The sequence below is a fragment of the Tupaia chinensis genome, unplaced genomic scaffold, assembly GCF_000334495.1.
Source record: "Tupaia chinensis unplaced genomic scaffold, TupChi_1.0 Scaffold142285_1, whole genome shotgun sequence".
In the NCBI taxonomy this organism is placed as follows: Eukaryota; Metazoa; Chordata; class Mammalia; order Scandentia; family Tupaiidae; genus Tupaia; species Tupaia belangeri.
In genome coordinates, this window is record NW_006202134.1 from 147,370 (window position 1) to 158,083 (window position 10,714).

At 37.6% G+C, this 10,714-nt stretch overlaps 1 protein-coding gene across 1 annotated transcript in view; it reads right to left on the reverse strand.

Annotated features, from left to right (window-relative positions):
- Positions 1 to 3,155, reverse strand: part of LOC102501634 (vomeronasal type-2 receptor 116) — a 48,952-nt gene extending 45,797 nt beyond the window's left edge. The window contains exons 1-2 of the mRNA XM_014582111.1: positions 3,108 to 3,155; positions 3 to 151 (exon numbers count right to left, since the gene is read on the reverse strand). Coding sequence (XP_014437597.1) covers positions 3 to 151; positions 3,108 to 3,155 — 197 coding nt within the window. The remainder of the gene's footprint in view (positions 1 to 2; positions 152 to 3,107) is intronic.
- Between the last annotated feature and the right edge of the window lie 7,559 nt (positions 3,156 to 10,714).

Below are 10,714 nucleotides of genomic sequence, written 5' to 3' on the forward strand. Positions count from 1 at the left end.
GCCCTCGGCGGCGCGTGCTGCCCGGCGGCTGTCTCAGGGTAGAGGCCCGGGGGCCCGCACTGTCCTCTGCCTCAGCCCACCCGGCCGCTGCCGCCGCCCCCGGAGCATCCCTGCGTGCGGCCGCCCCGGAGCCGCTGCTTGCGCCGCGCGGCTGCCCCCACCAAGGACAGAGGAAGAGACAGAGACAGGAGAGAGAGAAACCACGCAGCCAGTTCTGGGACTCAAACCATGATCGATCATGTGGGAGTCCAGCACCCTTAATCAAAACTACCCACTTTCTTTCCTCCTATTCAATATAGTACTGAAAGTCCTAGTCAATGTGATCAGATAAGAGAAGGAAATAAAAGGCGTTCCAATAGGGAGAGAAGAGTGGAAATTATCTCTATTTGCAGGTGACATGATTGTATACATAGAAGACTCAGTAGTATCCATGAAAAAACTTCTCGCAGTAATAAATGCATACACTAAAGTGGCAGGATACAAAACTAACTTACAAAAATCTATAGCATTTCTATATACAAACAACAAGCAGAGACAGAACTGAAGAAAGTAACCCTATTTACCATACCTCTTAAAGTATAAGATACCTAGGAATAAAAGTAACTAAGGAAGTCAAAGACCTCTAAAAGGAAAACTATGAAAACCTTGAAAATGAAATGAAAAAGAACACAAAAAAGTGGAAGGACATCCCATGTTCCTAGATGGACAGAATTAATGTAATCAAAATGTCAATCCTACTCAAATTAATCTACGTAATTAATGGAATTCCTACAAAATTACAAGAGGCATTCTTCACAGATCTAGAAAACGCAATCAGAATTTGTCTGGAATCATAAAAGACCATGTATTGCCAAAGCCATCTGGCACTAGAAGAATGGAGTGGGTGGCATCTAACTTCTTGACTCAAAAAAATATAAGAAAGTTGTGATAATCAGAACAGCATGGTATTGGCACAAAACACACATGAGGACCAATGGAACAGAGTAGAGACCCCCAGAAAGAAACTCCCAAACATAGACAACTGATTTGTTTGTTTGTTTGGTTGGTTAGTTTTGGAGAGTTTTTGTTTGTTTGTTTGTTGTTGTTGTTGTTTTTTGATATAGGGTGCATGTTCTTTTTTTTTTTTTTTTTTTTTTTGGAGAGATTTTCACTGTAGGGCGCGTGCGCTCGCCAGACAGTCAGAGAGAGACATAGAGACAGAAAGCGAGAAATCACCCCCCAGGGGGGATGGTCACGCCGCAATCCCTTCTCCTCTATTCTCCTCTCGGGATCTTGGGCACGCACGCACACGCGCCCGGCGTGAGTTTTAAGCCACCGGGTCCGGGACGTGAACCGCGGTCGACTACGTGGGAGTCCAGTGACATAGCCATTACGCTAACTGCTGGTTCCCTAGGGTGCATGTTCTTGCGAGAAAGACAAAGAGACAGAGAGATAGAAAGCGAGAAATCACCCCCCAGAGGGGACGGCCACACCGCAATCCCTTTTCCTCCATTATCCTCTCAGGATCTTGGGCACGTGTGCACACGCGCCCAGCTTGAGTTTAAGCCACCAGGTCCGACACTCAAACCGTGGTCAGCTACATGGGAGTTCAGCGACATAGCCATTATGCTAACTGCTGGTTCCCAGCCAACTGATCTTTGACAAAGTGTACCAGTCAATCCAGTTGGGAAAGGAAAACCTCTTCAGCAAGTGGTGTTAGAAAAACTGGATATCCATTTGTAGAAAGATGAATCTGAACCCCTACCTTTCACCATTGACAAAAATCAACTCAAAGTGGATCAAAGTTCTAAAACTAAGACCTCAAACTATAAAACTGCTGCTGGGAAAAACTGGGAAAACTCTGGAAGACATTGGAGTAAGACACTTCTTGAGAAAGACCCCCAAATCATAGGCAATAACCTCTAAAATAGACAGGTGGGTTTACATCAGATTAAGAAGTTTCTGCTCAGCAAAGGACACCATAATTAGCATAAATTGACAACCCTTGGAATGGGAGAAAATTTGGGGGCTGATAACCAAAATACACGGCGAACTCAAGCAGCTTACCCAGAAGAAAATGATTAACCCAATTAAAAATGGAAAAATGGGCTGAATAAACATAGACATATGAACAGCCAAAAAGCATATGAAAAAATGCTCAGCATCCCTCATCATAAAGGAGATGCAGATCAAAACCACAATGAGATACCACCTAACCCCAGTCAGAATGGCGAAGATTAAAAATGCAAAAAATGGTAAGTGCTGGCAGGGATGTGGGGAAAGGGAAACTCTCCTACATTGTTGGTGGGAATGTAAATTGGTCCAGCCACTGTGGAGAACAATATGGAGGTTCCTCAAAGATCTTCAAATAGCATTACCATATGATCCAGCAATTACACTCCTGGGTATCTACCCAAAGGACAGAAGAATGCTCAGTCAAAAATGCACTTGCACAACTATATTTATTGCAGCACTATTTATCATTTCTAAGACATGGAACCAAGCCAAATGTCCACAAACAGATGAGTGGAACGAAAAAGTGTGGCACATATCCCCATGGGATAGTATTCAGCCATAAAAAAGAACAAGGTCCCAGAATTTGATATAAGTGGATAAATATGGAAAAATTGTTGCTGAGAGAAGTCAGGTTATGAAAGATGGACATTTTATTTCCACTTAACATATATTGACTGTCCACACTCTATGGTAAAGACTGAAAGACTGGAGAACATAAAAGCATCAAAAATTGTTATGAATACGAGAGACAAATTGGACAGAGAGTGTGGGAGGGGAAAAGCACAGGAAAGGAAATTTGGGGGGGAGAATTACGAGATAAGATATTTGTGGGACACAGATATGGTTTATTATCTGTTGATGAGGTTCTGTATAGAATTCTCACGTGGACTGAGATGTACATTATGCTGGATAAAGTCTCTTTAAAATCTAAATGATGTATAGTGATTGAATGTCCAAATAATAATAATAATTAAATTTTTAAAAAGAAGCAAATATTCACATATCACATACCTGAGTAAGAACTATACAGAGAATATGTAAAAGCTTTTTAATACTTTGTAAGAAGAAAACAATCATTTTTTAAAATATGTAAAATACTTAAAATACTTTACCAGAAGCTGGCAGGTGCCAAGGTTGTTAAATGCACTGTATTCCCACATGGCTGACAGTTGTTCAGATCCTTTTCCTTTTCTCTCTCTGAACAAAAGTAATAATAATGGGTGCTGGCAGGTGTTGTGATGGTTAAGGATGCTGGACTCCCACATGGCCGATCATGGTTTGAGTCCCAGAACTGGCAGGGGGGTTTCTCTCTCTCTCTCTCTCTCTCTCTCTCTCTCTCGCTTCTGTCTCTTCCTCTATCCTTATCTGGTCAAATTAGAAAAAATAAAGTTAAATAAAATCATTCTTAAAAAAGCTAATAATAATAACAAATGAAATTAAATAAATAATTCTTTAAAAAAATATCTTACCAAAGATGATAGATTTGAATCAAATAACCATCAAAAGGCATTAAATATTAGGTCACAGTTAAATGTCAGGGAAGATAAAGTAATATCACTACATACCTATTAGAAGGAGTAAAATTAAAAATAGAGATAGAATATAAAATGACAAATTATTGGAGAACCTAAAAATTCTATAAATTCCTAGTGGATAAAAATATTCTATCAAATTTTGATAACACTTTTAAAATTTTTATTTAAATGTATTTTATATATTAAACCACTACACATCAAATAGCTTGTAAACTGAATTTATTCAGCATGAATACACTTCCCACCAGTCCAGTTGAGGATACTATAGTTGTTATCAACAGATAATAATCCATTTCTGTCTCCCATAAATGTTTTACCTCACTATTTTCCTCCTTAATTTCTTTCCTTACACTCTCCTTCTTCTCACCCTTATCCCACATTGTCCCCAGTGTCCATAACCATTTCCAATGTTTCTATGCCCCCTAATCTTTCATTTTCCACCACAAAGTGCAGACAGTCAGTATATATTGAGTGGAGACATACAATGTCTCTCTTTCATAGCCTGACTCACTTCAATTCATCCACTTTCTTTAAATGCCAGTATCTTGTTTCTTATTGATGAGAAGTATTCCATGAGTATTTGTGTCAGTTTTTCAACCCATTCCTCTGTTTGTGGACATTTGGACATGTCTTAGTAATTGTGAATTACTAAGTAACAGTAAACATAGATGTGCAAGTACTTTTCCTACTAAGCATTCTCTTATCCTTTGGGTAGATACCCAGGAGTGGAGTTGCTGGATCATATGGTTGTTCTATTTGAAGGTCTTTGAGGAACCTCCATATTGTTCTCCACAGTGGCTGGACCAATTTACATTCCCACCAGCAGTGTAGGAGTTTTCCCCTTTCACTACATCCCTGCCAACAATTACCTTTTTTTTTTTTTTTTAAATCTTAGCCATTCTGACTGGAGTTAGGTGATATCTCATTGTAGTTTTGATATACATCTCCCTTATAAAAAGAGATGTTGGATAATATTTTTACTTCTTTTTAAAAAGTTAAGTATATAATTACTATGTAATCCAATCATCTCTTTTTCAGTGTTTAATAGACTTTACATGTGTCCACATTAAATCCTTTTTCTTAAAGAATTATTTTACTTTATTTATTACTTTCAATTTGACCAGAGAGGGTCAGAGTCGAAGAAAGAAAAAAAAAGAGGGAAAGCGAGAAAGCAAGCTGCTAGGTCCAGGACTTGAGCCATGGTCAGCCATGTGGGAGTCCAACTCACTTAACCACCATGCCATCTGCCAGCTCCTACATAAAATATTATATACAAATGTGTGTGGTGGCTTCAGATGTAAGAAAAACTAAAAACAAAATAAATATCAAGCAACAGATAAGTTGGGGAAACAAATTTGGGGGTATCATACAATGCGATATTATTCAGCAATAAAATAAAATTTTATATAAACAATACTACTGGTGTGTATTAAAATAATTGTGAGTAAAAGAAAATAGGAAAAGAATAAAACATATTTCATGATTCTAGAAATGCAAGTAATGTACAGTGTCAGAAAGGGCTTTGATGGTGACAGAATAAAAATATTTCTATGGTAATGATTATAATCTTTTTATAGAGAGATTATCACTATAGGGCAGGTGTACTCACTGCACAGACAGAGAGAAAGTGAGAAATCATGCACAAGTAACACAATCCCTTCTCTTCTATTTTCCTCTCAAGATTTTGGACCAGCACACACATGTACCCAGTGTAAGTTCCAAGCTCCTGGGTCTGGGACTCAAAGGATGTTCAGTGATGTGAAAATCTAGTGTCTTAACCATTATGCCACCTTCTGGCCCTGATAATCAAAATGTTAATGAAAATCCTAATAGAGAAAGTATTCTTTGAATACCACATTCTAGAAAAATGTCCATATTATACACTTTTAAACAAAGAAAAAAGTGTTATTTTAAAAATTCTACTTGCTCTCCTATATGAGATAGCTATACTAACAGTGCTAAAATCAATGCAAATTTATATTAAGAATAAAATATTAATAAATCCATTGTATAGTAAGTAGAAGTAATTTTATCTAAAATGTGTAAAACTTAATAAATGTGGAAGTTTCCCAATATAATAAAATAATATTTATGTAATGACCAAATGTATAGTCTTTTTTAACAGGTTTTAAAAATAACCTTTATTTCTTGAAAGCCAATATATACATTATAGGAGACTGAAAAACACAAGAAACAAAAACAAAGTCATCCAGTTACAAACAGTTTACAGTGGGATGTGTCCTTCTATGTCTTGTTTGTATACACAACATCCAATTTTATATGACCGGGATTGTACAGTATAGTATGTATCATGCTTTCTCACACATCATGAATATTTGCCAATTCAAAGCCCCAAAGCTCTATTTTGATAACCAGGAATATGCTATATCAACTCAATCTGTTAAAAAAAATGTAATTCTTTCTTGGGCACAAAAATTTCACAGAAGACAAAAATGGCAACAGACCTCTAGATAAAAGTATTGGAGGTTAGGACTAAAATATGACATTCCCTTAAAGATCAATTTAAAACACAAACCAAAAGAGTACCCTTAATTATGTTTGTAACAGAATTCATTATCGGCTCTGTAATAAATGGATGTTTCCATTTAATTGCTCAGTGCATTCCTACAGTACAACCAAAAGAGATGCACATACCCAAATGGCTATCATCAAAATGTAAATTTGAACACATCTGCATGCATTTCTCACTTAATAAAACTTCCTTCTGCCCCTCCGCTGCCAACTTGAGAAACAAACCCCGATATACACTGCTCAGAGGTGGCTTACAAATTTCATGTCCTAGATTCATATTTTCTATCGATTATAACAAAGATATTTACAAACTGCTTAATTCACTAGTTCTACTTTTTCTCATATGGTGTCACTTCAATACATCTATAAAGCTTAAATGTTATAAAATATTTGTCTAGTAGCAAAAAGCCCTTCCCTTTAAACTTCCTCTTCTTCCTCTTCCACCATTGTGGTGACTAAATATAGGACTATATTTAGCTCCAGGAGGTGGATTAATTGATGTCACTTCTAGAAGACTGTCCTTCCTACAAAATTAACAAAAGGACATTTATAGGCCCAGCTGCAGTGGTGCGCACTAGTTGACGCCGCTATTTGTCAGGGTAACACCACATAGGAAGTCTAGATTCAATTCCCAGCTCACTCTGAAGAGCTGGGTACAATGGTATGCACCTATAGCCCCAACTACCAGGGAGGCTAAAACAGGAAGATCTTGACATAGCAAGACCCTGTCTTTAAAATAAAAATTAAAAAGTATAAATAGATTATTTTACTATCTCTCTACTTTTAACATACTTCTGGCTAGTTGTTTATCCTATAATACAGAGCAATATTAACTAAGATGCACATACAAAATAATGACTAGACAATCTGAACTCATCTTACTAATGGACACTGAATTCTCTCTATATACTCCACCCCACCCAATGAATAGTCAGCATACTCTCTGAGACACAAAGTTTAACAATTCCATACCCAAAATGCAACCACTCCTATGAAATAACAAAAAAATTCCTTAAGAGCATAACTTTTAACATTTGATGGAACTATAAAAAGTTTGTGGAAGATAGAATTAAAGCACAAGTTCATTTTGGTGCCAAAATTTTTTAAATCCACGTGCTTTCTTTACAATATACATTTCCCATGAACATTTTGAAGACCCCTTGTATTTTATGCACTTAAATACTTACATTTTTTACTATACACACAATAGTACTGAATAAAGCTTACACATGTAACAAAGGGTATTCTTTTAGAGTCATATAAATAGGAACATTCTGGCCTAGAACCCTTTCTCTAAACCTCAACCCAATAGATAGGTATAAGGATCTGTAATGGTTAGAGGAGACTTTAACAATTTTAAAAAAGTATAGTTTTTAAAAGTTTGCCAGAGGGCAAGAGTGCCCACCAGAGAGAGAGAAAGAAGGGTAGAACCTATACTGTTGGAAAGGTAAATTGGTCTAGCCACTGCTAAGAATGATATGGAGGTTCCTCAAAGACCTACAAATAGAACTACCATATGATCCAGCAATTACACTCCTGGGTATCTATCCAAAGGACAGGAGAATGCTCAGGTGGAAAAGTGCTTGCCATCTATGTTTACTGCAGCATTATTCATGATTGCTGAGACATGACCAACCCAAAAGTCCAAGAACAGATGGATGAATTGAAAAAGTGTGGCACATATACTACATAGAATACTATTCATCCATAAAAAAAAAACAGTAAGACCCTGGCATTTGATAGAAAATGGATGAACATGGAAGATCTATTGCTGATGAAGCAAGTCAGGCTATGAAAGAGAGACATTTTATATCTCTACTTAACATATCCTGACTGTCCACATCCTATGGTAGAGACTGAAAGATTGGACAACATAAAAGCATTGGAAATAGTTATGGACACTGGAGACAGTGTGGAAGCAGAGTGAGCAAGGGAAAAAGTGTAAAGAAGGTAATTAGAGAGAGAAAATAGAGAGGTGAGACATCTTTGGAACACATAAATGATATTACCTGTTGATGACATGTATAGTATTCTCAACTGAACTTGTCTGAGGTGTTTTTCATATTTGGTAAATTCTCTATACAAGTTAAATGATCTATAGCAATTGAATGTATAAAAAATAAGTTATGGGAAAAAAACTAAAACTGTTTTTGTTGAAATTTTAAAAATGCATTTAAAATACCTACTTGATCCTTTTGGCTCTCTGAGTAGCACCATGGCAGTTGGCAAGAATACGCCCCTTACAAAGGGCAGCAAAAAGGGAGCCAAGAAGAAAGTGGTTGATCCATTTTCTAAAAAAGATTGGTATGACGTGAAAGCACCTGCTATGTTCAACATAAGAAATACTGGGAAAATACTAGTTACCAGGACTCAAAGAACCAAAATTGCATCTGATGGCCTTAAGGGCTGTGTGCTTGAAGTGAGCCTTGCAGATCTGCAGAATGACAAAAGTGCATTTAGGAAATTCAAGCTAATTACTGAGGACATTCAGGACAAAAACTGCCTGACTAACTTCCATGGCATGGATCTCACCTGTGACAAAATGTGTTCTATGGTCAAAAAATGGCAGAGCATGATTGAAGCTCATGTCGATGTCAAGATAGTTATTTGCTGGGGACCCGCGCTGAGCGAGGCAGCGGCGGGAGGCGGGCCCCCCACCCGGGGCTCTGCCCGGCGTTCAGCTACCTCTCCGGGGCGGGCGTGTGGCCTCCGGACCCGCAAGCTGAAGCCGAATGCCAAATCTGGAAGAAGATGATGGAAATCATGACCCAGGAGGTGCAGACAAATGACTTGAAAGAAGTGGTCAATAAACTGATTCCAGACAGCATTGGAAAAGACATAGAAAAGGCTTGCCAATCCATCTGCCCTCTCCATAATGTCTTTGTCAGAAAAGTAAAAGTGTTGAAGAAGCCCAAGTTTGAATTGGGAAAACTCATAGAGCCTCATAGTGAAGGTAGTAGCTCTGTAAAAGCTACTGGGGATGGGAACCAGCAGTTAGCGTAATGGCTATGTCGCTGGATTCCCACGTAGTCGACCGCGGTTCGTGTCCCGGACCCGGTGGCTTAAAACTCACGCCGGGCACGTGTGCGTGCGTGCCCAAGATCCCGAGAGGAGAATGGAGAACAAAAAAACCTATTTGATGACTGCAGTAAGCTATATAGCTCCAGCTAGGTGTTACTTTATAGTATGTTCATTCTACTCACTGAGGTTTATGTCTAAAGTCAGACTTGTGTTCATAGATATGTATATATCAGCTGTGGTTGCTTTTCAAAATATTTACATTAATTAAGATCTCTAGAGAATCAATAAAATGTGGGGGAGAAAAGGCATAGAAAGAAACCATGGATACCAGAGACAGTGTGGGAGGAGGGTGGGAGATGGCAGAGGGTGAGAGATAGGGAATCAAGGATGGAGAAAAAAGCAGAAAACAAGAAATGGAAAATTATTTGTTGACAATAACACGTACGTTGATGTGCTTGATTAAGCCAATAACAGGGTATTCTGGATGGAAAATCTCCTTTTGTATGCTGTAATGATGTACAGTGAATGAATGTAAATAAATAAATTTTAAAAATGAAAAAATAAACAAATAATTAAAAAATAATAATTATTGTAATTTAAAAATTAAAAAAAAATAAATCACTTCAAGGAGTCATGGTCAGACTGCAATCTCTTCTCCTTTTCTCCATCTCTTGGGGTTTGAGGCATAAATATGCACTTTCTCAGTATGTTCTTCAAGTCACTAGGGCCAGGATTCAAACCATGATTGGCAATGTGGGATCTGGCTCCCTTAACAACTAGACTGTATAGCTATTTCTACAATAACCAAATGTTTATAAATTAGTAGTTGCAAAGTAGGCACAATGGTGTTCTGCACTATGTATTGTACAATGTGATCATATGGCAGACTTGAGTTCCCCTTAGTGATCATCTCTCACATTTATCTTGGGAAACTTTTACTCCTTATATCTCTAAGTTCTATTCTAGAGCTGTCCATCCTAGTGGCTTAAAAAACATGCTAGGCACATGAGTGCATGTTACCAAGTTCTTGACAGAATAGAGGCATGGAGGAGAGGGGACAGTGAAATGATTGCCTGCACTGGGAGACACGTTATCTGTCTCTCTGACATACATATTGCCCCTCTATCATTCAAAACATAAAATCAATTTAAACATTTCACATAAAAATATGGGGCAGAAAACTATTCTTCAAAAGATCACTACAATACAAAATATTAATAAAAACAAAATGATATAATCAAGTTATGCTTTCAACTTAGCATAGAAAAATAGTGAAGAAAAAGAACATTAGAAAGAAATAAAATATGAAATCTGTGTAAAAGAGTAATGTTATATATAACATACACTACAAAGGGGCCAGCAGGATGCATGGTGGTTAAGATGCTGGACTCACATGTGGTTCAAGTCTTGGACATGGCAGCTTGAAAACTGCACCAGGCACATGTGCATGCATACTCAAAAGCCTAGGAGGAGACTGGGGAGGGGATTGCAGTGTGGCTATCCCTCCATCAAGTGATTTGTCACTTTTCTTCTTACTGTCTCTCTGGTGAACATATTATGCGCCCTATGGCAAAACCCTTAAAGAAATACATTAGTAAAATAAATAAATAAATAAATAAATAAATAAATAA